This window comes from Lynx rufus, unplaced genomic scaffold (genome assembly GCF_022079265.1).
Source record: "Lynx rufus isolate CCGP_SWC_20201006 ecotype Redwood Valley unplaced genomic scaffold, mLynRuf1.p SCAF_4, whole genome shotgun sequence".
In the NCBI taxonomy this organism is placed as follows: domain Eukaryota; kingdom Metazoa; phylum Chordata; class Mammalia; order Carnivora; family Felidae; genus Lynx; species Lynx rufus.
Genome location: NW_025814856.1, coordinates 9702659 through 9730413, shown reverse-complemented (window position 1 = coordinate 9730413; position 27755 = coordinate 9702659). Strand labels below are relative to the sequence as shown.

At 43.5% G+C, this 27755-nt stretch overlaps 1 protein-coding gene across 4 annotated transcripts; it reads left to right on the top strand.

The window, feature by feature from the left end:
• LOC124523258 (adhesion G protein-coupled receptor E2-like) lies at positions 1-26222 on the top strand. 4 transcript variants are annotated; one of them, XM_047095111.1, is made up of 18 exons: positions 1-165; positions 1160-1210; positions 1475-1597; positions 3383-3538; positions 7916-8062; positions 8268-8314; positions 8437-8514; positions 8923-9100; positions 12964-13071; positions 13259-13479; positions 13671-13850; positions 17528-17722; positions 18037-18272; positions 18565-18631; positions 19045-19136; positions 19978-20146; positions 20232-20342; positions 26015-26222. In XM_047095111.1, exons 1-18 carry the CDS (start codon positions 135-137, stop codon positions 26102-26104), a joined length of 2280 nt encoding a protein of 759 aa, XP_046951067.1. In that variant the 5' UTR covers positions 1-134; the 3' UTR covers positions 26105-26222. The 4 variants fall into 4 exon arrangements, with proteins under 4 accessions (XP_046951067.1, XP_046951068.1, XP_046951069.1 ...); XM_047095112.1 differs by lacking the exon at positions 26015-26222 and adding an exon at positions 22950-23467; XM_047095113.1 differs by lacking the exon at positions 8437-8514.
• The last annotated feature ends 1533 nt before the right edge of the window (positions 26223-27755 follow it).

Here is a 27755-nt window from a genome sequence, read left to right as displayed (position 1 = left end):
GAAGAAAGCATTCAGGCTAGCTGTTTCTAGCTAGTCAGTTCTTCTAGGGCATACTTTTGCTTCAACAGGAAATATTATTGGCCCACAGCTCAAGATTGAATTCCCCCACTGCTCAGGCTTCATGTTTCTGTACCATGAAGGGAAGATACTTTGCATTTCATCCAGGTAGGTAGAATTGTGAGAATCTTAAGACCATTTTAGTGTTCTCTATGCCTTTGGAAAAACTTCTTTGTCTTTTGCTTGATTCATAGCTTGCTCTTGCATTATTCTCTGGGAAGATAATAACCCCAAAAAAGGACACTTTTTAATTCTATTAATCTTTCAAAGAAGGAAGTGGTTTGAATTTGCAGCTGGGGGAAAATGTGAGACTTATTTGGGTATTTCTCAATTTATGATCTACATATTTTTGTTATTATTACCTGCAAATGGTTTTGTTTTTAGAATAAATCCTGTGAAATAATATGGTGCCTGAAATTTGCCTCCAAGTTATCCAGTGGGGGCAGGGGCTGAGTAGAGGTGTGGATGAAATAAAAGTAACCATAAGTTGATGATGATTGGAGCAGGATGATTGATCCTCACGGGTTGAGTTGACTATTCTTCTACTTAGAGTTTTCTATTAAACTGAAAAAAGAACTTTTTAATCTAGATCAAGTTGCACAAAGTCACAGAGCCAAAGAGTGGCAGAACTCATTCAAATTTAGTTGCAATCAACTCCAAGAACAGTGGTGCGATCTCAGGCCAGCCTGGAAGTGAAAATGGATTCAAACCACTTCAAAAGAAGAAATATCCTGACTATAAAGAACAGATATTAATATCTGAATGAAGACAGGCAGATCTGAAAATTTCCTCATAAGATGTATCTCGTAAAATTGATGGGAATTGATGTGCCTGTTACTTTCCATTTGTGTAGATTTTGATTCCTATACTAAAAATTTACTGCTATCAATTCCTCAGGAGCCTTCTGGAAGATAAAAGGGAAAACATGCACCCCCTAGGTCCTGTGGGAAAGTCTAGGAACCTGTCCAGAAGGAAACACTGGGATGCTTTAGAAGCCATGGGGCAATAGGAGAGAGTCACCTTAACCAGGTTGTAGCACCTATTTGTGTGGGAGGTTTGGATTTCATTCCTCAGCCATATTTACCTTCTTTCTGTGTTCTAGGGCTCTGTGTCCTGCTAATACCACTGGGAGCTATTGCCCACAAAAATGGAGGTGAGTGTGCTCAAACAGACTCTACCCATTACCTGAAGCTGAGGGAAGGGACGTTGCACTAGCAAGGGCTTTTTCTCGGGAGTTCTCTTCTTAGGCTTTGAGAAGTTGACCCTGCTTCTCCCCCAGACTTCCAGTCCATTACCAAGGACAATTCCTTGTATGAAAACAAGCATTGCTTTCTTCTCCTCCCTCCAACTCCTTATGCCCCACTGGGAGTTGGCATCTTCTGAGAGCCTTCAAACCCATATGTCCATTCCCCCACAGCTCCCTGTGCTCGGTGCCCACGGAATGCCCACTGTACCAATGCCAGCTCCTGCCGCTGTGATCCTGGATTCACTTCACTCTCTGGAAAGGTCATCTTTAGCACCTCCTCGGAGGTCTGTACAGGTAAAGAGACTGAGAGATCGTAGAGGGGGTCATCACAGAGGGGGTCCTTAGAGGAGTCATCACAGACTCCTCAGCCCTTGAAGCAGCACTTGATTTCATTGTCCAGGGCAGGAGAGAGAAGCCAAGAGACAGGCAATCAGGCCTCATGGTCAAGGAGTACAGTGTTAAGAGCTGAGGATTTGGAGCTGGACTATCTGAATTCCAGATTTTTTTACTGATCAGCTGTGCAAGACCAAGCAGGTCCTCAATTTCCTTCTCTGTAAATCAGGGACAATGATAATATCAACCCATTTAGTTACGTGTTTTAAATCAACATATAAATGGAACCCATAGAGACAGAAAGCAAATTGGTGGTTGTCAGGTGCTGGGGGCGGGAAGAAAGGGAAGTGACCACTTAAATGGGAAAGGGAGTTCTTTACTTTTAATTTTTTTATTTTAATCCCATCATAGTTAACAGACAGTGTGATATTAGTTTCAGGTGTACAAGTTAGTGATTCAACAAGTCTATATATCATTATTCAGTGCTCATTATGAGAACTGTACTATTAATCCCCTTTACCTAAAGGGGTTTTCTTTTGGTGTCATAAAAATGTTCTGGAACTAGAGAGAGGGAGTGGTTGCACAACATTGTGAATGCAATACATGCCAGTGAATTGTTCACTTCAAAACAGTTGGTTTTGGTATGTGAATGTCACCTCAAGAAAAAAATACGTAAATGATAAATTAACACATGTCAAACACTTAGAACAGTGCATCGCACTTGAGAAGAAGCCAATACATTTGCTGTTGTGGTTGTTGTTGGCTGTTAATTGGTCAAAGACAGAGGCAGCCTGTTGAAGGGGGAGGTCAGGAAGAACCATGCAGCCAACAGAGATTCTGAGTGTTCCACCAACCCTAGAGCTAACTTGCCGGGAACTCCCTATAAGCCATAATCTCAGTTCCTCCATCCAAAAATATCCACATGCAACCTCAAGCCAGATGGCCATTTGCCATTTGTAAAGCACTATTTCCGAAATTAAAATTAATTTGAACTACATAATAACCAGATGAATGGATACTGTTATTACTTCTGATTTGTAGATAAGGAAGCTGAGACTTTGAGAGGTGCTTTGTTCACACTCACACAGATGGTCATAGAGCTGGAATTCAGATAGGGTTATGTGAATTCCACAAATCTCTCAAAGAAACGCCGTCCCTGAAGAAGTTCAAATCAGCCCCTTGAGAAAGTCAATGTTGGCACCATTTTATAAATGAGGAAACTGAGCCTTGAGAGGTGAAACCATTTGTCCAAAGGAAGAGGAAGAAGCTGGGCCCATGGTTCAAACTGTTGCATTCTGATATCTGTCCAGTTGGTCAAGAGTTGGATAAAATATGAAATATCCCTACTATAGAACATCTATAGGCATTAAAATTATTTCTTGTTTTGATGTGGAAAAGTAGGCATAAAATATTCTAAAACCCCGGAAGAATTTGTATATTCCAAAAGCTGTGTTCTGAGTCCACAGGAAATTGATGAAAATGTAATAGTGTTCTTTTCATAATCAGTAATGGTGGGTGACAGATACATGTGGACTTATTATACTATTCTCCATTTTTAAAAAACTGTTGCAGTCTCGGTGGTGGGATATTTAAATGTCATTGGAGTTTTCTGATTTCCCAGTTTTCTCCCATAAACACGTTATTTTGTTCAGAAAGAAAATGCAAGGGGTCAAATCATCTGAATCTGGTTGCTACCTATCCTACCAGAATTTTAGACGTTGTTAGAAGTTCTCACTTGTGTTCCAGATATCAACGAGTGTGGCCCACCTTTATACATGTCTTGTGGAAGCCTTGCACATTGTCACAATGTGGAGGGGAGTTACTACTGTGAGTGTGCCCCTGGGCACGAGCTCCTTTCAGGAGGCACCAAATTCCAAAGCGAGAAAGAGAACACTTGTCAAGGTAAGTGGCTTCTGTGTCACACATTTCCCCCATGCCCACGACCAACCTCATCCTGTCAATTATTCCATAGGTCTGAGAGTCCAGAAGAGAGCACTCTTGGGTCTCTCATGGGCTCCTTCCTCCCATTTCTTGTACTTGTCCAGACTTACAATGCCCTGTGAAGGTATATCTAGAAAATTCTTTATTGCAACATTGTATACAATAGTTAAGGCTTGGAAACAGATGACTTCCATTAATGGAGAAGAGTTTCACATATTACAGGATAGCCATACAATAATAAGCTTCGGAGCCCTTTTTTATCAACTTGTTTTTCTTTTTGGTGGACAGTTCTATGAATTTTAACATAAGTACAGATCTGGGTTACCACCACTACATTCAGGATCCAAAACAATTAATTACATTATTCCAAAACATTCCTTCATCCTGTTTCTTTATAGGCACTACGCCACCTGCCCTGGCAACCCCTCACATACAGATATTTTTTCCACCTGCAGCACTGTCTTTTGAAAATGTCATATAAATGCAGTAATACAATATGTAGCCTTGTAAGTCAGATTTCATCTACTCAGTGTCATGTTTTTGGAGGTTTATCCATATTGTTTTGTGTATCAATAGCACATTCCTTTTCCCCCCGCTTTTGATACGTCTATTTTCCAGAAAGAAAATTGGCTACAGTTATTTTGCATTTACAATGACTGTTTTCTTTTATCTGGATCTATTTATCCAGATCTTGAGTTTGGCTAATAATACAACTGCGTAAAGTTACTTCTAGATTCACATGTCACAGTTTAGTCCACAGATCGTTGTGTTATTATTTTTTCATTTTTTTAACATTTATTCATTTTTGAGAGACGGAGCGCAAGTGGGGGTAGGGCAGAGAGAGAGGGAGACACAGAATCTGAAGCAGGCTCCAGACTCTGAGCTGTCAGCCCAGAGCCCGATGTGGGGCTCAAACTCATGAACTGCAAGATTATTACCTGAGCTGAAGTTGGACGCTTAACCGACTGAGACACCCAGGCACCTCCACAGATCATTGTTTTAGAGGGATGCGTATAGTAACTTTCATTTCTGGCTTTCTGTTAGAATCACCCTGTATTTTAAAAAATAGAGATTCCAGGGCGCCTGGGTGGCTCAGTCGGTTGAGCGTCCGACTTGGGCTCAGGTCATGATATCGCAGTCTGTGAGTTCAAGCCCCGCGTTGGGCTCTGTGCTGACAGCTCAGAGCCTGGAGCCTGCTTCGGATTCTGTGTCACCCTCTCTCTCTCTTCCCCTCCCCCACTCATGCTCTGTCTCTCTCTGTGTCAAAAATAAACATTTAAAAAAAATTTTTTTTAAATAGAGATGCCTGGTATCCCTCCCTACCTGAGATGTTCTGAACCACTCCTGGCATGGAGCTCAGATATAGATATTTCTTCAGAGTTCCAATGTTAATTATGATGACTAGTTCATTCCTTTTTATTGCTAAGTAATATTCTATTGTATAGAATTGGTTTATCCATTCACCCATTTGGGTTGTTTCCAATTGGAATAATTAAAAATAGAGCTAAATGAGATATCTCTTGATAAACTAGAATTCTTCCCAAGTTGTTTTAAATAGAAAAATATGCCACGGGATGGTACTTATAGTATGCCAATGGCTTTGTTTGTCCCCTATCTTCCTTTTTCTTAATTTCAAGCATGTTTCCATACATATATTTTCATCTTAAAACTTTTCAAGCAGTAGTCCAAAAAAGTAAATACTACTTTGTGGTAGTATTTAAACAATAATTTCATCATCGGTGTGATTTGATTGCCTACCATTGCTCTGAGCTCTATGCCAGGCACTGTGACTCCAACACTAAATATAGCACAGGCTGTGTCTCCTGGAGTTTTTACTCCAGTAAGCAGACAGATCAACATACAAATACAATATAAGTCAATAGTCACTCTTGGCAAACCATCCACGTCTTGGGAAAACAATGTGTTTCTCACCACTGTACCCCAGTGCCTAGCACATAGAAGGCGTTCTGGAAATAACACGTAAGTGAAAAACTGGAAAGAGTTCATCATCACACAAGGTGTGAGTTGTGGTAACACCTTGGTCTTGTCACTTGGCCTTGATTTTGGCTAAGTTTTTACAATCTCTGGTCTTGGTTTCCTTATCTACCCTTGAAGAGATGAAGTTTTTTTTTTAACTTTTTTTTTAAACCTGAATATTAAGTTGTTTATCTTATAAAACTGTAAGAAAAGCTTCATAGACTTATATTAACTGAGGACTTTTCAATCCATTATTAATTTTCACACTAGCCATTTTGTATTTACACAGTTGTTTGACCCATGTTTGAAAGTTATCAGAAATGACTAAGAGACAAGGGATGTTTAGTATCCACAAAGAGAAAAGTAAACTAAATTCAACGTTGAATTTAATATTCAATGATTCAAATCATTTCATATTAAAATGTGACAGCAATGTATTTGCTCTGAAATGGTTCAACTTTCAGGGCGCCTGGGTAAAGTTAAGTGTCCAACTCTTGATTTAGGCTCAGGTCACAATCTCACAATAGTGAGATCAAGCCCCGCATCAGGCTCTGTGCTGGGCATGGAACCTGCTTAAAATTCTGTCTTTCTCTGCTCCTCCCCCACTCACTCATTCTCATAGGTGATCTCTCTCTGTTTCTCATTCTTTCTCCAAAAAAATATGTAATTAAAAATTTTTTACATGAAATGGGATCACTTTTAAACGTCAGCCTTACTGGGAGCATGATGCTGTTTGTAAGCTACTCACCATCCCTAAAGTAGAAAAATCTCTGACCTTAAATTGAGAGAAGCATCTCCTACCCCACTGTCTAGGTTACAAACAGAAAAAGCTGTATCAAGTACTGTCCTAGCTCCACTCTCCTGGTTTCTAAGTTAACAAAAGAGGATCAAATTTCTCTCCTAATTAGAAAAGACGGAAAGATAAGTTTACAGCCAAGTGGATTTGAGGACAGTCACATTTACTCAATGCTGTGACCACAATCACATGCCTTCCTCATTTTTCAACCACAAACTGCTCTGAGAAGGAACTTCCCTTGGGTGGGGAGATAGCAGGGATGCCTGAGATATTCTGGGGCCAAAGCAAGTTCCTTCTGGGTGTGGCATTTAGAATAGGTCTACCACCCACCCAACAGGCTATAGGCAATGCTGAGGTGTGTGTACGCCCAGAGCCCTGAAGGGTAGAGCTGGCGCCACAGAAAAGTGAGGGGTGGCATTAGCCAGTGGGGTTAGAGGCTTTTTGAGCGGACTATGCATACCTCCCGATTACCCATCAGACTCCTGCAGCAACGCGAAGGGCAGATACCAACATCACTTGGCTGGAAGCGATTCCCAGGCTCCTGGGTGAATCACTATATTAATTTCTTATTACTAATATAACAAACTTAGTAGTTTAAAACAGTATAATATATTCTCTTACTGTGTTGAAGGTTAGAAGTTTTAAGTGGTTCCTTCTAGAAGCTCTAGGGGAGAATCTGTTTCCTTGCCTTTTCTGGCTTCTGGAAAATGTCTTCATTCCTTGGTTCAAGGCTCCTTTTTCTCTCTTCAAAGTCAACATCATATGCATCATCTCCTCTCCTCTCTGACCTTCTCCCTCCCTTTTATAAGAACCTTTGTGATTATGTTAAGTACACCCATATCATCCGGATAATTCCCCAACAAGAGACTTAATCACCAAGTTCAAAATTTTCTTTTGGATGAAAGATAACATGATCATAGGCTCCAGGAATAAGGACTTGGATGTCTTTGAAGGGGCCATTATTCTCTCTACCACACTCACCATCCACAAGCAGCTCTGATCTGAATATCACACATACACACACAAAGTTCTCATCTTGGCAACCTTGCTTGAATGTAGAGGCCAGCCAACTCCTTATGCGAAGGGCCACATCATAAATATCTTGAGTTTTTTGGGCCACAAGGTCCCTATCACAACTACTCAACTCTGCCATTATAGTGTGAAAACAGACAGACAACACATAAATGAATAAGAGTGGCTACATTCCAATAAAATTTTATGTATGGATACTAAAATTTTAATTTCATATAATTTTCATGGGTCAAAAAAGACAGCTCTTCCTTTGATTTTTTTTTCCTAGCCACTTAAAAAAATCCTTTACAGAAATAGGCAACAGCTGGATTTGTCTGTGGGCCATGGTTTGCCAACCCCTGCTCTGTCTGAGGTGGTGGTTGAGTAGAGAGTGCTATCACCAGATGGTATCTGTCCATTGAAGTTATGATGGAATCTTCGATGCCTGACCTTGAAGAAGATGATGGAAGGTAGTAAGGCTGGACTTATTGAGTATAGGAGAGGCCTTATCAAGGCCTGGACAGGGGACTGATCCTTCTCTTTTGTGTCTCTAGATGTGGACGAATGCAGCTCCGGAAAACACCAATGCCACAACACCACCCACTGCATCAATGTGAAGGGCAGCTACAAATGCTACTGTCACCATGACTGGGTGGCCAGATCCAGGCCTCTACATGGTCTGAACTTCACCATCTGTGAAGGTATATAGTCCAACATACACACATGCATACACACAGATGCACACAGATGCATGTGCATGTGTGTGCACACACACTCTTGCACATGAACATCCGTGTGAACACATGCCTTCACAAAACAGAAACCATGCACATACATGCATTCCACATGTATATGCAGGCACACACACACACACACTAGTGGTGCTTCTGCCTCTTTTCCCTGCAGAAGTCCCCTTCCCCTCATGGACATCACCTCCTGGAGTCAACAGCCAGGTGAGTGGAGCCTCAGCAGAAGACTAGAAGCAGAAAGATCTTCAGCAACCATCTTGTGTCCACCCTCTCCCCAAACTCCCACTTCAGGCTCTCTGACCTGCCCCCATGTCCCCTTTCCCCAGAGTCTCTCCCGCTTCTTTGATAAGGTCCAGCAGTTATCCCAAGACTTCAAGCCAGCTTTGGCCAAGAACACCATCCAGGTAAAGTCAGAACCAGGAAAGAGGCCAGGTGTGGGAATCCCATAGAGACCTGGGTCACTTTGGTAGGGATGTAGACAAGCTCCTATGTAGTTGGCACTGCAACTGGTCCCTCACCCATGGTGGAGAGGCTATCTAGAAGCACTTTTAAAGACACCCAGGTGCACTAATTTATTTCCCTATTGGCTGGTTCTGGGCTTTGGGCTTATGTCATCCTTGGCCTTTCTGACCCAGGTTGACCTCTAAGTGGCTGAGATCTAAGCAACAAGGACCATCCAAGGAATCTAATTCAGTGCCATTGTTACCCTCCAAATACCCAATGTCTAGGGTCCGTTCTCTTGGGCTGAATGGCCAGGTCTTCATGCAACCCATTTGATCCATTGCCCACTGGCTCTTTGTCCCATCCCCCAGGACCTCATGCAGGAAGTAGATGAGCTGCTGGAGACCCCAGGGGACCTGGAGACCTTGGCCCCCTCAGAGCAGCACTGTGTGGCCACTCACCTGCTCGTTGGCCTGGAGGATGTCCTGAGAGTGTTGAGCAAGTTGCTGCCCAATGGGCCACTGACCGCGCATGCTCCTGCAGGCACAGGTAAGTATCTGAGTATGCTTCAGGCTCCTGCTCCTTCTGTTCACCTTCTCACTCTCCCCTCTTCCTAGAGACCGTCCTACTGGAGCCAAGTGGCCACACTCACATCTCAGGATTTTATTTAAAATAATTCAGAAAATATTCTCCTATCGTAAAATAAACTCCTGTGGAACTCAGTCTTTTATTTGTTTTAAGCACAAAAGTTTCAGATTTTTTTAAGGATAAGTAAAAAGAAGCATATACAAATATCAGTAAGTCTATCATTACATCGTTTATATAATTACAACAGAAAATTGCAACAATGAGGTTCATAAAAATAAGGTATCCAAAAATAAACTCAACACTACCTGGAAATGAAAAAAATGCAATTAATCTTGAAAAGTTGAAAATTACATAATATTATCTGATCTAATTTTAAGTATAACCTTAAATAACATTGTACCAATGGTTTCATTGTTGAAACGCATGCTTATTTCTATGCAGTTTTTCCCAGATTTTTCAGCATCCATACTACCTAGGAGATGGCAAAGAGAATTAAAAGCTGGCCACAAATATTTGATTCTGATTCCTGCATCCTCAAATAGCCTGGTCATTGTTTAATATCTTTCCATCTTTGTGGACTCCTTTTGCATGCATTTGGAAAGAACTGCAATCATTTTATTCATGGTTTTATCTGGGGCTCAAAGAAAGCATTTCCAGACTAATTTCACCATATGTAGATGGCAATTACCAGGAAGACTTACCTCAATCAGGTGTTTTTCAACAGTGTTACCGAGATGTAATTTACCCAACATAAATTCACCCATTTGAAGTGTATAATTCAATGTTTTGGGCATATTCACAAAGGTGTGCAACCATTACCATGAAATAATCTTAGACATTTTCATCACACCAAAAAAGAAACCCCATATGCATGAGCGGTCACTCCACATTCCCCGCAACCCCCAGCCCCTGGCAGCCACCAACCTGCTTTCTGTGTCTATGGATCGCCTATTCTGGACATTTCATATAAATGGAATCATACAATCTATGACCTTACGTTATTGGATTCTTTCACTCAGCATACATCTTGAAGTTCAGCCATGTTGTAGCTTATATCAGTATTTCATTCCACTTGATTGACAAATGGCATGCCTTCATAACGTTATGTACATTTTATTTATCTTTCTATCAGTTGATGGACATTTAGGTTTTCTGCTTTGAGGCTATTATGAATTAACACTCACAGACAAATCGTGCGAACGTATGTTTTCCTTTCTTTGGGGTAGATATCTGACGGTGGCATTGCTGGGTCATCTAGTAACTCTACATTTAATATTTTGAGAAATTTCCAGGCTGCTTTCCAAAGTGGCTGGACCATTTACATTCCCTCCAGCAATGGATAAGCATTCTAATTTCTCCACATCGTTGCAAACACTTGCTATTTGGGAGGGCAGGTGATATTATAGCCATCCTAGCAGGTGCGAAATGGTATTTCATTCTGGTTTTCATTTTCACTTACCTAATAACTAATGATGTTAAGGATATTTTCATGTACTTACTGGCATTTTATATATCTTCTCTAGAGAAATGCCTATTCAAGTCTTTTGCCCATTTTTTAAAGCTTTTATTTAAATTCCAGTTATTTAACCTACATTGTAATATTAGTTTCAGGTGTACCATTTAGTTATTCAACACTTCCATACAATGTCTGGTGCTCATCACAAGTGCCTTCCTGAACCCTCATCACCTATTTCACCCATCCCCTCCTCCACCTCCCCTCTGGTAACCACCAGTTTGTTCTTTATAGTTAAGGGTCTGTTTCTTGGTTTGCCTCTCTCTTTTTTTCCCCTATGAACATCTGTTTTGTTTCTTAAGTTCCACCTATGAGTGAAACCATATGGTATTTGTCTTTCTCTGACTGACTTATTTTGCTTAGCATAGTACACTCTAGCTCCATCTACCTCGTTGCAAATGGCAAGATTTCATTCTTTTTTTATGCTGACTAATGTTCGTGTGTGTGTGTGTGTGTGTGTGTGTGTGTGTGTGACACCTATTCTTTATCCATTCATCAGTTGGTAGATGTTTGGACTCTTTCCGTACTTTGGCTACTGTAGACAATGCTGCTATAAACGTTAGGGTGCATGTATCCCTTTGAATTAGTATTTTTGCATTCTTTGGGTTTTTTATTTTATTTATTTTTTAAAACCTTTTTTTTAGAGAGAGAGGGTGTGAGTGAGCAAGGGGCAGAAAGAGAGGGAGAGAGAGAGAATCCCACCCAGGCTCTGCACTGTCAGCTTAGAGCTCCAAGTGGGGCTCGAGCTCATCTTTGGGTTTTTTAATTGGGTTATTTGTCTTATTATTGAGTTGTAAGAACTCTTTATATAAATTTTTTTTTCAACGTTTATTTATTTTTGGGACAGAGAGAGACAGAGCATGAACGGGGGAGGGGCAGAGAGAGAGGGAGACACAGAATCGGAAACAGGCTCCAGGCTCTGAGCCATCAGCCCAGAGCCTGACGCGGGGCTCGAACTCCCGGACCGCGAGATCGTGACCTGGCTGAAGTCGGACGCTTAACCGACTGCGCCACCCAGGCGCCCCAAGAACTCTTTATATAGTCTGGACACCAGACCTTGTCAGACTTCGAGTGGCAAATACCTACATCAGATTTAACAGCAGTGTTGTTTATATTCAAATTTGGAGCATCTGTGATTTAGAGTTATGTCGTAGACTCCGGGTCTGGAGTTCTCTCTTGTCCAGCAAGAAAGCGGATGCAGGATTAAAATGTGAGAGAGACTAGTGTCCGGGGAGGAGACAAGAGCACCGAGTAAGGGTCCTTGCTCCATTTTTATTAGGATCAGAAGGCTTACAAGCGTGATGGACGTGCAGGAAGAGACAATGAAACCGTGAACATTAACTCATGGGAGTGAGGGAAAGGGGGTTTTGAAGATATGTGGTGTTAGGGGTTTGGGTCAGAAGGAACAAAAAAAAAAGAGGTTAGAGTGGGAGAGAGCCAAAGCATAAGAGACTGTTAAAAACTGAGAACAAACTGAGGGTTGATGGGGGGTGGGAGGGAGGGGAGGGTGGGTGATGGGTATTGAGGAGGGAACCTTTTGGGATGAGCACTGGGTGTTGTATGGAAACCAATTTGACAATAAATTTCATATATAAAATTAAAAAAAAAAAACAAAAAAAAAAACAAAGTCCTGGTGCCAGTTGTTTACAGCAGGCATGAGGCGCCAGTCTGTTTATCTTAACTTGCCTAGGGGACAAGACAGACAAAGCATGCTACCTCAGGGTCAACAAGGCACCTTTCTTTTGCTAATTAGCTCCGCACTGGGCAACTTCACCCTGCCTTGTTAACCCATGGGTGCGAGTTCAGGGAATTCCTTACTACTACAGAGCTTACTACCCACAGAGTTAGAATTGCCATCGCAACAAAAGCCTTGCCTTGTCTGTTAGCAGTTTCTTCCTTTCCTTGAGATTATGCAAATTCAGTAGAAAATTTTCTAAAAAAGTGCAATCTTTGGAAACATTTTGGTTTTCAGCTTTTAAAAATAGTCAAAGGATGCCTGGGTGGCTTGTTAAGAGTCTGACTCTGATTTCAGCTCAGGTCGTGATCTTTCGGCTTGTGAGATCAAGCCCCATGTTGCTCTCTGTGCTAACAGCATGGAGCCTATTTGGGATTCTCTGCCCTCCTCCTCTGCCCCTCCCCTGCTCGCTCTCTCTCTCTCTCTCTCTCAAATAACAGTATTAAACCAGCCACATCACTCTTATTTCATACTTAAAATTCATGCGGTTTATCAGCATACCAAAAAGATCTAATTCCAACACTGCAAGCTGTAGCCTGACTTCTCCCATCCCTCGTGCCATTGCCACCACTACAGGACTGTCTCTGACGGTGCAGGACCAAGGAATCCGGGATGTCACCTTGGGCCAGAGCCAGGCAAAGATGCAGCTGAAGTGGGATGTGGCACAGGAATCCAATGACTTGGGTAACGACTGCAGTGGGGAAGGGAAGGCCCCTGAGACCTTGCGATGGGACCAGACAGCCAGGATGTGACACGGAATTAAAGATTAAAGGAAAGTGTAGGGTGGGCGGGGCTACAGGGGAGAATCCATTTGAGGAGAAAGGGGCCCTGGCAGCGACCCTGACATGTCAATCTTGGCCTTGTCCTGCAGGTCCTTCTGTGGCGGGCCTCGTCTCCACTCCAGGGATGAGCAAGTTACTGGCTGAGGCGCCCCTGGTCCTGGACTCTAAGCAGCAGACAGTTCTGCGTGAACACAGGGACTTCCTGGCAGGAGGCTCCCCTGTCCTGCTCTCAGATGTCGTCTCTGCCTTTGTGAGCAACAAGGACACCCAGAACCTCAGCTCCCCCGTCACCTTCATCTTCTCCCACCATGTGAGTCCTGGTGGAATGGGGCTGTGGCTGGGCAAGGAACTGGTCTGGGTCCGGGGCTCAGCCTCACTGTCGAGAACACCCTTTGTGTCCTGGGGGCCTCCTCCGTGGGCACCTCCTTCCCCCAGGAAAGCCCTTTGCAAACCAGCTTTGGATAAGAGTCTCCAGCTCCCACCGACGCTCTCTTCCTACAGTCAGTGACGCCCAGGCCAACGCAGAAGGTGTTGTGTGTCTTCTGGGAGCACAGTCAGGATGGATGTGGTCATTGGTCCACCACGGGCTGCAGGATGGCGGCCACCGGAGACGCCAGCACCACCTGCCAGTGCTCCCACCTCAGCAGCTTTGCTGTCCTCATGGCCCACGGCCACATTCAGGTGAGATCCCTGAGAGAGGCCATGGAGACAAGGATGCTAGAGACTACAGGCAACCAGAAAGGAAAGGATGTGATGGGAGAGGTCAGAAGGGACCCAGGGAGATCAGCATCGAGGACCAAACCATCGTCCTTTCCTGGCCGGGTGACAGGGTTACTCCTTCTGGGGTGGGGGAGGCGGGGTAGGTGGTGGCACCAGGAATTGAGATCCTCCCAGGTGACAGCAGGCAGATCAAAATGAGAACTCTTTTAACTAAATGGCCAGGCCTCATGGGAATCCAGACCAATTCAAATAGCACCCCCAAAACAGCGTGTTTCCTCCCGCCATTTCAGCAAGGAATAAAATGTGGTGTACAAGTTTTCCCGGTTACATTTCTGAAGAGATGAAAAATATTCACATGGTTGAAGGAGTAACATTGAAAAGTCTCTTTCCCGCCCATGGCCCCCAGTGATCAGGGTTCTTCTTAGAAGAAATCTCAGTTTCTTCTGAGCACTTTTAGAGATATTTTATGTATAAACAAGCAAATACATATAATGTGTAATTTTATTTGCACTCCAGGCATTGCCTACATATTCATTCTTAGGCATTTTTTCCATTTCAAATACTTAAGAGATTCTGTATCAGTACACAAAGAACTTGACCATTCATCTTTAAATTACACAGCTTTCCATTCTGTGGATGTTCCATACTTTAGCAAATCTCCAACGACAAACATTTTTTGCAGGCTTCAGTTTCTGCAAAGTTGCAATAGCATTGCTATGTCAGAGTAATAGTTCTAACTTTGAGATACATACATTTAATACACACATATAATATTGCCATATATCAGTAGCCACCCAATGGATTCCTTTACATTTTAAAGTTGGGTAGGGGCGCCTGGGTGGCGCAGTCGGTTAAGCGTCCGACTTCAGCCAGGTCACGATCTCGCGGTCCGTGAGTTCGAGCCCCGCGTCGGGCTCTGGGCTGATGGCTCAGAGCCTGGAGCCTGTTTCCGATTCTGTGTCTCCCTCTCTCTCTGCCCCTCCCCCGTTCATGCTCTGTCTCTCTCTGTCCCAAAAATAAATAAACGTTGAAAAAAAAAAATTTAAAAAAAAAAAAATAAAGTTGGGTAACGATACAGTCATTCTTGGCTAATCCCCCCACCCAACCATTCAAAGTGTTTCTTTTAAGTGTTGAGATTTGACTCTTCTTTCATTTTTGAAAATACGCCTTGAAATATACGTTCCAACATTTGTTCTCTTCATTGATTTGATTTTCTTCATTGAAGACCAACTCTGCATGTTGTGGCTCTCATTTACCTCGCTCTCATATTCCTTGTTCTTCTGATTTCCTTTTGCCTCTTTCTTTATATTAATTTAGCCCATTTTTTTCATTCCTGTTCTATCTCTTAAACTGCACTTCAGTAGGGTCCATTCTTAATACGAGCTCTTCAAATTTTGTCTTCATTACTGCAGGGGTTTTTTTTCTTCCACTTCTTTACTGTGTTTTTCTAATGCACAACTTCACAAGATCTCTCTTCTCTGAGGCCTTGTATCTCTGCTTTCATTTCTTGCTTATAAAGGCAAGAGCTTCCTTACATGCTTTGATTCAGAGTAAATAATGTCACAACTTTTATCTGCCCATGTTAACAATTATTTGGTGAGTATTCCTTACTTAAATTTTTTACTCTCTTTCTCCTTTTTTGTGATATTCTGTATAGATTTTGTGTTTGTTCCATTTAATTTTTTTGTGATATTTTGTATAGATCTTGTGTTTGTTCCTTTTTATTTTTTTGTGATATGTTATATAGATCCTTTTGATCACTTATGATTAAGGCAGATGGTGTTTCCTGGGGGAGTTATTTCCAAGATATTTATGTAAAAACATGTTCAGGGTTTTGTGATTTTTATGTAACTTTTAAAAATTTATCTAGGGGTGCCTGGGTGGCTCAGTTGGTTGAGCGTCCGACTTCAGCTCAGGTTATGATCTCGTGGTCCGTGAGTTCAAGCCCCGTGTTGGACTCTGTGCTGACAGCTCAGAGCCTGGAGTCTGTTTCAGATTCTGTGTCTCCCTCTCACACTCTGCCTCTCTCTGTCTCAGAAATAAATAAACATTAAAAAAAAATAAAAATTTATCTAAGCAAAATTAAATGTCAGCAGTAGGGTTTTCATGTACAAAACCTGTTTTCCTCCACAACCAGAGCCAAACTTCTTTAAACCAACTGGTGGATGGAAACTCCTGCCTACATCATTCCCACTATTGTAATCATGACACAGATTATTCTGGTTTCCTCCAATGTATACTTCTAGTCAATCTTCTCGGATTTTAGCTTCTCTTCCAATTATTCCCTAGTTTTAGAGAAAGTGGAAATGGCAGTTTTGGTTTTATTACATTTGTGACATTTGAATTATTTCCAAGAACAGGTGTGTGTGTGTGTGTGTGTGTGTGTGTGCGTGCATGCATGTACATGTGAGCACATGTGCACATGCACCCTTTGGGCCACCATTTTCAATACCAGAACAATTGACTTTTTCTTTCAAACAAGGATTTCCTTTAAAACGTGATAAGTACTACAATTTGTAATGAATCCTTAGCAATGGGGAGAGATGGGAGGGGAGTGGGGGAAACAGATAATTGTCTGTGTTTTTGTGGTCTGTGTTATTTTTCCCAGCCCAAGAATATGATTATTTTCTAGCTGACCTGGTACAAATACTCATGAAGGTGCTCTCAGGTCACTGGGATGGGTAGGACTGAAGCATCATTTCCAGGAGAGCAACCTGTAAAGCTAATAAACATAGTGATACACAAATTTCAGCATCGAAATACAACCCTAGTAGGTTCAAAGGCTTGATGTCTTGAAGGAGGATTATCCTATCACATAGGTACAGCTGCGTTTATACAAGCTTTACTTCTAGCATCACACACTCAAGTGACTCATTTTTTTAACTGATGTTATTGGCATACGATATATTTGCAATAGAAATCCGATTATAAGCATACACTTTGTAAGTTTTAACAGTTGTAAAAAAACCCATGCTCTAAAGGTCACTGAGCTGGTAGAACTTTTCCGTAACCTCAGAAAGCCCCTCAGGAGTCTCTCAGTGCTCCCATCCCAAACCCCAGGAAACCACAGATCTCATTTTGTTGCTATAGTTTATTTTGACTGTCCTAGAGTCATTCAGTAGAATGGAATTGTTCTCTTTTGTTCCTGGCTCTTTGGCTCAACATTCTATGAGATTCTCTCATATTACTGAGTGTAAACATAATTCATTCCTTTTTATTGCTATATAGCATCCCAACATATTACTATACCACAGATTGTTTTATACCAAAAACTGTTCTCCAATTAATGGGCATTTGCATTTCTTCCAGTTTGGGCTATTATGAATAGAGCTGTTATGAAAATGCGTAAACATTGGTCTTATGGACATTCGTTTTCATTTCTCTTGGTAAATACCCAGAAATGGAGTTGCTGAGTCCTATGGTAAGTGTGTGTTTAACATTAATGTATGTTCAACTTTATAAAAAAAACTCCCAAACTCCATTCCAAAGTAGTTGTTACCTTTTACATTCTCACACAGGAGTGTATGAGAGTTCCAAAAGTTCCATTTTGCAACCTTACTATCAATGTGTTTAAGTTTTACCATTCTAGCCTATGCTTTTAAAGAGGTGACTGTGATCTCATTCACGGGTCTGAGCAGGAGGATCCCGTGCTGGCTGTGATCACCTACGTGGGGCTGGGCCTCTCTCTGCTGTGCCTCCTCCTGGCAGCCCTCACCTTCCTCCTGTGCAAAGCCATCCAGAACACCAGCACCTCGCTCCACCTGCAGCTCTCGATCTGCCTCTTCCTGGCCCACCTGCTCTTCCTCACGGCCATCGACCAGACCAAGATCAAGGTACTGACACTGTCCCAGAGGACCCCCTGCCCCGAGCCACGGGATGCTCAGTTCGTGGAGCCCTGCTGCACTGATACCTTAACACAATATCGTTGGGCGACAGGGAGGCTGGAGGGGTAAATAGCCTATTTCACGTTGACTGATGAAGCAGAAGACAATCCTCTCTCAAAAACTCGACCCTATATATATATATATATATATATATATATATATATATATATATGAGTTCTCCCCGCTGGCAAGGTATGGGAGGGGTCCTGGGGCCACCCTCCTCCCTGACAGTCCCTCCTGGTGACTCCTTCCTCCTCCCCCAGCTGCTGTGCGCCATCATCGCGGGGGCCTTACACTATCTCTACCTGGCCTCCTTCACCTGGATGCTGTTGGACGGTCTACACCTCTTCCTCATGGCACGCAACCTGACGGTGGTCAACTACTCCAGTGTGAGCAGGTTCATGAACAGACTCATGTTCCCTGTGGGCTATGGAGTCCCGGCTCTAATCGTGGCCATTTCTGCTGCATCCAGACCTTCCCTTTATGGAACACCCACCAGGTAAGTGCCAACTCCCACTGCCCCTATCTTCTCCAGCACAACTGTGGCCATCATAGAACCAATAGCGATTTAATTTCCCTCGAACATGATAGGCAGAGGAAAGGTCAGTGCCCACTCCAAAGACATGTCTCTGGTGGAATTTTGCGTTCCTTGAACTGTTTTTAAGTCCTTAGGATTTAATTATTTTAAATGTTCATTATGAAGTATTCAATCATTATATGTTATACATTCTAGTGATTCTTTATCCACAAAGGCCAATGTTCTCTTGACTCACTTCTCATCTCTCTCTTAGATGCTGGCTCCACACAGACAAAGGATTTGTATGGACCTTCCTGGGCCCCGTCTGCACCATCTTCTCCGTGAGTAACACGTGACATCAGAGCCTCCTGCCTGCCCAAGTGACGGTCATTCAAAGACCAGGTGTACCAGGAGGGTTACAGGCAGCGGGAGCAATCATTCCAGTTGGCCCAGGACTGATGAGAGACCCCCCCCCCCCAGGATGCAGGAATTTCCATTGTAACAACAGGACTAACATGTTTCCTGAGACCTGGGACTTTCAGTGCTAAAATTTGGAGTTTCCACGTGAACTGCATCGGAGTGCTCGCCAGAGTCACAGGGCAAACACATGCCTGAGTTACAGGGTGGTTGGTCTAGTCTTCTAGGACTCCTACAAAAGACAAAGCTTCTTACCTGCCGAGTTAGGTGTTGGATGAGCTAGGAGGATGCTTACCAGATGTGGAGTGAATTTAACACGCCTGTGGGCTTTCTGCAGATTAATCTGGCCTTCTTTCTGATGACCTTCTGGATTGTGAGAAACAAGCTCTCCTCCCTCAACAGAGATGTGTCCACCCTCCAGAACACCAGGTGAGGATGAGTCACAGGAATATTCCCCATCCAGAGCATTATCCTCAGAGCTCCAAGGATCTGATGTCCAGAGAGAATGGACTTTGCCCTGATACACAGGGATTGCTTCCATGCGTTACATAGTAGGTCCTGAGAACATTTCTATCCTTACAACACACTCAAAACATCACATAACAGTTCCCAGAACCCAGCGCACCCTTTCATGGTCATGCCTTCATGCATTTTATGCCCCCTGCCTTCCCCTTCTCTTGCCCCACGTGAACGCAGGTTCATCAACCACATGTCACTTCGTCTAAGAGTTTGGGAATGTCCTTTCCTTTCCTCAACTTTGCACAGAATCAGTGGCCTCTATTCTGGGCAAAGCACATTCTGGGTCAGGTCATGGAGAAGGTGGGGACAGGAACAGCCCTGGATGGGATCTGGGCAGAAGTACCTCACTTTGCAAATGTTATAAGTGATCATTTGTTTTTGTCTTGCCACCAGACTCTAAGGGCTGTGGAAACAGAAGTCTTGTCTTGGTTGTTCTGAATGCCCAAGCCCCAGCCTAGGGCCAGGGGCACAGAATGTTCTCGACAATGTCAGCTGAGCAAAATTAGGGTCTTCCTGAAACATCGTGACCTTTTTGAAACACATTCTGGAGTGTCACTACCATCCCTAGTCCTAGTCAAACTGTCATCCCTGACCCAAACACCATTTCTTTTTATGGAATCATTGACGATAAAGATCCAAGTTGGTCGCTACTCAGTAGGAAGCATCCGTGGAGTGGACTTGAAAACAGGTGGGGTGGGGAGGGGGCTGTTGCTCCCGGTGCATCACGAGCCTCCTCTCGCCTCCTACCCAGGATGCTGACATTCAAAGCGACGGCTCAGCTCCTCATCCTGGGCTGCACGTGGTGTCTGGGCCTCCTGCAGGTGGGGCCAGCTGCCCGCGTCATGGCTTACCTCTTCACCATCATCAACAGCCTGCAGGGAGCGTTCATCTTCCTGGTGTACTGCCTCCTCAGCCAGCAGGTACCACGGTCTGGCCCCCATCCAGGACTCTTCCTGTCCCCACCCCACCCAGTGAGCTGACCCAGAGCGTGCTTCGCCCCTGCAGGTCCGGGAGCAGTACGGGAAATGGTTCAGAGGGGTCAGGAAAGCCAAAGCTGAGCCTGAGAATTACACGCTCTCAAGCGGGACCGTGTCTGATGCCTCCAAGCACAGTGCGGTAAGATTATGCAGTGTTCCCAGAGCACTTCCCTAGCCGATCCGCTTGGGCGTCTCATGCCTGCCTCACTGGACAACCTGGGCAGAGAGCAGGCGATGCCCTAGGAAGGCTCATGCCTGGACTCACTTGAAGGCACTTCCCTGTCTTGAAACGAGCTCTTCCTATACTTTCACTCGCTGAGCTTCTATGTTCACAGTGACCCTTGCACATGACTGTCCTCTTTCCCCACGTTTGTGGAGCACCGACTTTGTGCAAAATGTTGCATAGGTTTTCTAATTGTGCTTGGTGAGAAGATACAAATGTAGATACTTGTAAGCAGAGAAGGAAGCTTGGTCAGCTAACTAATCAGAAATGAATGGTGTGGAGCAGATCGTTAATGCTCAAAGTGCACAGAGCCACGCACATCTTTTCTCCCAGGTCATTGCAGAGAGACTCACGGGCTTTATATAAATTATGCAAGGTCTTCAGCCTATTCTACTTTCTCCCAACTTCATTCCCCACCCCCCATCCTCACCCTGCCTGGCAAGTCGTCTACACATCTCTCCCCAACTTGCCTGTCCTCCCTCTAAAACTGTTCCTTCCCAAATGGTCTACTCATCAAAATCTCATCCTTCAAACTCTTTCCTCCTCCCGGCAGATGTGCGTACTGACTTCTTCATAGAGAAAACACAAGTCAGCAGGAAGAAACAAGGTTACTTTTGCACTCTCAAAAACAGCAGCCATTTGGCATCTAGTTCACTGTGTCCTCATTCCCTCTTGTGACCGCACATAGACAAAATATGCCTCCTAGTTTTTAAGGCCAATCCCTCTACCTGTACTTTGGTTCCTGACCCTCTTGACTTCCCAGTGGCTTAACATTACGGTTCACACATTTTATCTCTGGTATATTGGTTCTCATGTTCTCAACAGCTGCATTGTAACACATTACATGTCTCACTTACTCTGATCTATTTTAATTTTTTTTTTTATTTTAGAGAGAGAGAGAGAGAGAGAGAGAGTGTGTGTGTGTGTGTGTGTGTGTGTGTGTGTGACTGGGGGAGAGGGGCAGAGGGAGAGAATCTTAAGCAGACTCCACGCTCAGTGTGGAGCCCGACTCAGGGCTCAATCCCACGACCATGGGATCATGACCTGATTCAGAAATCAAGAGTCGGATGCTGAACCAGCTGAGCCACCAAGCCGCCCCAAGAGGTAGTAATGTTTTATTTATGCTTCCTTCTTCTTCTTCCTCTCGATGTTCAAACCTGGATTTTGCCTCCATCATTCCACCAAAAGACCTCTGTCTTAGGCCACCCATGGTCTCTACTTATGAACATCTTTTGGTCCTCTTAGCGGTCTTAGCAGCATTTGGAACTCTTGGTGTACTGGATGCTGTGTTGGCTTCCTCCGTGTCACAATACTCCTCTTGGCCTCTGGCTTCCATGTGTCCACACTCCCTGGAATATCGCTATCTTTCTACGTGAGCTTGCTCCATCTCCTTTGTATTTCAACCACTCTACTGGGCTGGGTCCTAAGAACACTTCTGTTCTCATAGTTTGGTACAAGATTTTAAGATATTTATACATAAATGTATATATGTTAGCATTTAGCAAAGTTATTGGGTACATTTCAAAGTGCAGATCATGAGTGGCTTTGTAAAGGAGGGGAAATGCACATCCACATGTGCCTAGGTATTGGAGGAGGCAGCCATGGGAGGTAGGGGAGGTTTTCCCTACGTTGCTGTATATATACGTTGATAACATTATTTTAAAAAAGACAATATCCACATACTTGCGATTTGAAAAAGAAAAAGAAAATTCAAAGTTGCCATAAAGCACAAAGAAAGACATTCACATGATGTGTACAACTATCTCATTCTCACTTTAAAGTGCTCACGTCTAGGGGTTCCTGGGTGGCTCAGTTTGTTGAGCATCCAACTCTTGATTTCAGCTCAGGTTATGATCTCACAGTCGCGGGATCAAACCCCACCGAAGGCTCCACACTGAAAGTGATGTCTGCTTGGGATTCTCTCTCTCCCTCCGGGTGGTCAGTTGAGTGTTTGACTCTTGATTTCAGCTCAGGACATGAACCCAGGGTCGTGGGATCGAACCCTGAGATGGGCTCTTTCTTCGCTGGAGCCTGCTTGGGATTCTCTCTTTGCCCCTCCCCCACTCGTGCTGTCATGCTCTCTCTCTCTCAAAACAAAAACAAAAACAAAACACCCTACAAAACAAAGTCCCAAGCAGAAATCCCAGATTGACCTTCTCCCACACTCTTAGGGTGTTTACAGCTGGGAAATTCAGTTTGTACCGACCTGAGTTTAAATGCTGGCTCAGCTATTTGCCGGTGTTTTCACTTTAGACAACTGTTTTATAGCATACGTCTTAGCTTCCTCATTTCAAAACCCTCTCACTATCCTCCCTGACTCTTTCCGGCACTGCTCCAGATTTTCCCCATCCGGCTCCTCCAGAAGCCCACCCCTCCCACTCCACCCCGACTCCTACCCCCGTCCCCTCCATCAGGTTCGCATTCCCCCATCAGGACCCCTGCACCAGAGACTGCCGCTATGGGCGATCCCTTTGGCCCACCACAGTCTCTCCCATTGTCTGACTGTCCCCAATTCCTTTTCAGGCTCTCCATTCTTCCAACTCCTCACATCCCCCACATTCGGAACGCCTACTTCCCGGCTTCACAGAATCCCCAGTGCCCAAGCCTTGAGTTCCTGATCATGTTCCTGGATTGCTGGCCCCCCAACACTGACACTTCAAGTCTACTTACTGCAGATTCACAGTCTCAGATTCAGGAGACAAGAGTTTCTGGTGTCCAGGCTCCTCTAGGCACACACTTCCCGTTTCCAGATTCTGCGGATTCCAACTTCCAGGAATCGGCCACAAAGAGCTCAGTCCAGCTAAGGTCCTCTTCAGCCAGTGGAGCACAGTCTTCTCTGTTCTTAAAAGTCGCTGAAGTAGGGACCTCAAGGGAAAAGATGGCCTCAGCGTGTTCACTGTGGCATTGGAAGACGGGAAAACACAAACCACTCAAATAAACCGTCAATAAGAAGGGGCAAGATGCTGGGGCACTGGGTGGCTCAGTTGGTTGAGCCTCCACCTCTTGATTTGGGCTCAGGTCATGATCCCAGCGTCAGTGCAGAGCCTACTAAAGATATTCTCTCTCCCTCTGCCCCTCTCCCCTGCTCTCTCTCTCTCTCTCTCTCCCTCTCTGAAAATAAAATAAAATAAAATAAAACAAAATAAAATACATGGCAAGATGAGAAATTATTTCAGTTTTAAGGAATGCCAGTCCACAGACACAAAGACCCAATCACTGGTACCTATGTTGACACAGAAAAATCTCCACATACTATAAAAAGTGAGGTCAGGTTGTTGGGTGTCTGTAGTACCATGCTATATAACTTTAAAAGCTTAAGTGTAGTAACATGTGAATGTTTACATGGATAGAGTCTTGTTTAACTCTCATAATTAAGTCATAGATCCTACGTTTGGCGGAACAAATTATAATTCAGTAATAGTAGAGAAAACCTATTTAAGGGAGGTTAGGTCAGGTGAGGATCAGTCAGATCTCTCTTGTGCTTTGTGGTGTCGTATTTTTACAACAAAACTGTATTCATGTTCTTACTTATTATCAAAAGTAAATGTTTTAATGTTTTAAATGAGGTGCCCACTCCAGGTGAAGGCAAGAATACAGTTGCTGAAAAGCAAAGCATAAGGCATGACATATCCCAACCCTAATTCTTAACTAGTGTTTTGCCCACAATGCTTGAAATTGCTTTTGTCTACAGAACGTCTGGTATCTTTTGTTAAACTGCAGATTCTGATTGAGGAATCGTTGGACTTTCTCCTTTGCTTAGGAAGCAGGACTTATGGACCAATCACACGGTCCCCATGTTAACTACTGATTCCAAAATGATTTGTTTTACCTTTTTTTTTTTTAAGGAGGCTTCATACCCAATGTGGGGCTTGAACTCACGACCCTGAGATCAAGAGTTGCATGTTCTACCGAGCCAGCCAGGTGCCCCCGTTTCAAACTACTTTGAAACTCAATAGTTGAACCAGCTCACAATTCTTTATGCTATCTCCAAGTTCAACCCAACGGAGCGGAAAGAAAGAGTGTGTAATTGTCTGCCAAGAAAGCTTCAGAGAATTCACTGGAAAATACTGAGTATTTTATAACATGCTGAAAGCAAGGGCAACATTCAAAATGCAATGGTTTTTCTACCAAAGGAAAAATAAATTTTTTTTTTTATTATTTTTTAAATTTTTTTTTTTTTTCAACGTTTATTTATTTTGGGGACAGAGAGAGACAGAGCATGAACGGGGGAGGGGCAGAGAGAGAGGGAGACACAGGATCCGAAACAGGCTCCAGGCTCTGAGCCATCAGCCCAGAGCCTGACGCGGGGCTCGAACTCCCGGACCGCGAGATCGTGACCTGGCTGAAGTCGGACGCTTAACCGACTGCGCCACCCAGGCGCCCCAGGAAAAATAAATTTTAAAATACAAAGAGCTGAGGGGCGCTTGGCGGCTCAGTCAGTTAAGGGTCCGACTTGGGCTCAGCTCATGATCTCGCAGTTTGTGAATTTGAGCCCCGCGCAGGGTGGAGAGCTCGGCGCCTGGAGCCTGCTTCAGATTCTGTCTCCCTCTCTCTCTGCCCCTCCCCTGCTCATGCTCTGTCTCTCTCTCTCTCTCTCTCTCTCTCTCTCTCTGTCTCAAAAATAAACATTAAGAAAAAATTTTAATAAAAAAATAAAATAAAAATACAAAGAGCTGTTTAAATTTAAAAATAATGGGAGCCTGGGTGGCTCAGTCAGTTGAGCGTCCAACTTCAGCTCAGGTCATGATCTCATGGTTCATGGGTTCAAGCCCCGTGATAGGCTCTGTGCTGACAGCTCGGAGCCTGGAACCTGTTTCAGATTCTGTGTCTCCCTCTCTCTGCCCCTCCCCCTGCTCACACTCTCTCTGTCTCTCTGTCTGTCTCTCTCTCAAAATAAACAAACATCTAAATAAATAAATAAATAAATAAAATTTAAAAATAAAACCTCAACAGGAGCTCCCGGGTGGCTTAGTTGGTTAAGCATCTGACTCTTGATTTCGGCTCAGGTCATGGTCTCGCATTTCATGAGTTCAAGCCCCACATCGGGCTCTGTGCTGACAGTGCAGAGCCTGCTTGGGATATTCTCTCTCTCTCTCTCTCTCTCTCTCTCTCTCTCTCTCTCTCCTTCTGTCTCTGCCCCTCCCCGCCTTGCTCTCTCTGTCTGTCTCAAAATGAATAAATAAACTTAAAATTAAAAAAATAAAATAAAACCTCAACAGCACCTAAGAACAGTCCCATAAGAAACTCATGAAGTTCTCAAGGAGAAAACTGTAAGGTGTAACTGAAAGAAATCATAACCTACACAAGGAGAGAGAGTTGTGTTAGTAGTGATGGAAAAGTCTTAATACTGTAAAAAAGTTACTACCTCCAAGTTCATCTACACAGTCAATGCAATAGCAGTCAAAGTCCCAAGACATTTTCATGGACTTTAGTAAACTGGCTATAAAGTGTATTTAGAAGAAAAAATGTGACAGAAGAGATAGGCCACTTACAAAGAAGAATAAGCAATCAGGTGCTCACAATGGGCCATTTCTTGCTCTTTGCTTTTTCTTGACTGAACTTTAATCAGGCTTCTCTCTTTCCTACAGGCCCCTGACTTCTGCTTACCCTCAAGCCTGAGCAAGTACCCAAAAAGTGGAACATACCCTTGCCATCAGCCTCTCCTGGGAATTGGCTGACCACAGCAGGACCCTCTTTTTGCCAAAACACACTGATAATTTCCTCTTATTTGTCCAGCTTCCCCTCCAAAGACGCTGCTTATCTCCGCCTGCTTCTTCCTTTACCCTATAAAATAAAAATATTTTTCCATATGATTTTGAGATAGTCATGGATTTCTGAGAATCTTCTCCCTACAACAATAGTCCTTCTAAGTAAAGTCTCTCCTTATTCAAGCCCAGATTTAAAGTTATTTGAAAGAAAACACAGGGATTTGTGTCATAACATCTATAAAAACAAAACCATGGCAGTTTTTAACATGTGGTGTTGTTCCAGGAATAGAAAATGAGTCAATGAAAAAAAACGTAAAGAATACATCATCTACAGCAATGTGACGTTCCATAGAAATAGCATTTCAATTCAACCTTTGAAACACTGAATGTGAAGTCAGGGAAGTCACAAATTCTCTCAATAAATGGTGTCAGGACAACAGGCTATCCACTTGGGAATGAACAAATTCCAGGCACATCAAAATCTACCAAGATTATTAAAATATTAGAAAATGAAGGACAACATCCCAGGCAAGATTAAAGCAAAACTCATACAGTAAATAATTGAAAACCTGGACCAAAACGAAATTATAAGTTTATGGTGACACCACTCTCAATTTCTTCTTTATTGCAATTGTAATAGGATTGGCACTTACACTGTTCGTTATCAGGGTGAATGTGGACACACAGAATCATCAAGTGACGCTGGTGTTCCAGGGTACCCCTGTCCATGGTGGCCCAAAACCATACGGCAAACAGAGTTCACATCTTCCTGGACCCATTACACAGTGGTCAACTGTTTGCCCGGTGGCACCCTCAGTATCTGTCCCACCTGCCAACTTAGCTACAGATTCCCGCTTCTGGGAGCAGTCCTGAGCTATGCCAGTCTATTAGCAGTCAGATTCCAGTTCGGAAGGAGCTGCCAGATTGTATCTGGTTAATAACACGCATGCTCTTCAGGTTCCTGGGGTTCCTGTTAAGGATGAGAGAAGAGTTGAATTAGCAGAGACTACTTCCAGGGACACCTGACTAGCTCAGTCCGTGAAGTACATGACTCTTGATCTTGGGGCGGTGAGGCCAAGCCCCACGTTGGATGTAGAGATCACTTAAAAAAATAATTTTTAGGGGCGCCTGGGTGGCGCAGTCGGTTAAGCGTCCGACTTCAGCCAGGTCACGATCTCGCGGTCCGTGAGTTCGAGCCCCGCGTCGGGCTCTGGGCTGATGGCTCGGAGCCTGGAGCCTGTTTCCGATTCTGTGTCTCCCTCTCTCTCTGCCCCTCCCCCGTTCATGCTCTGTCTCTCTCTCTGTCCCAAAAATAAATAAACGTTGAAAAAAAATTTAAAAAAAAAAAAAAAAAAAAAAATAATTTTTAAAAAAAGAAGGAATACAACTGTGATTGATAAGCATATGTCAATTAAAATCTGCATTTGAGGGGCACGTGGGCAGCTCAGTCGCTTAAGTGTCCAGCTCTTGATTTCAGTTCAGGTCTTGATCTCATGACTGTGGGCATATCAAACCCTGCACTGGGCTCTGTGCTGGACTTAAAGCCTACTTAAAAGAAAAAAAAAAAAAAAAAAAGCCTTTGCTTTTTTTTCTTTTTTAAATTTTTTTATTTATTTATTTT

Coding starts and splice junctions, on each gene's coding strand:
- LOC124523258 (XM_047095111.1), top strand. CDS start 135: ATGAAGGGAAGATACTTTGCATTTCATCCAG. Junction 13,851..17,527: donor TGGCCCACGGCCACATTCAG/GTGAGATCCCTG, acceptor GGGTCTGAGCAG/GAGGATCCCGTGCTGGCTGT. Junction 18,273..18,564: donor CTTTATGGAACACCCACCAG/GTAAGTGCCAAC, acceptor TCTCTCTCTTAG/ATGCTGGCTCCACACAGACA.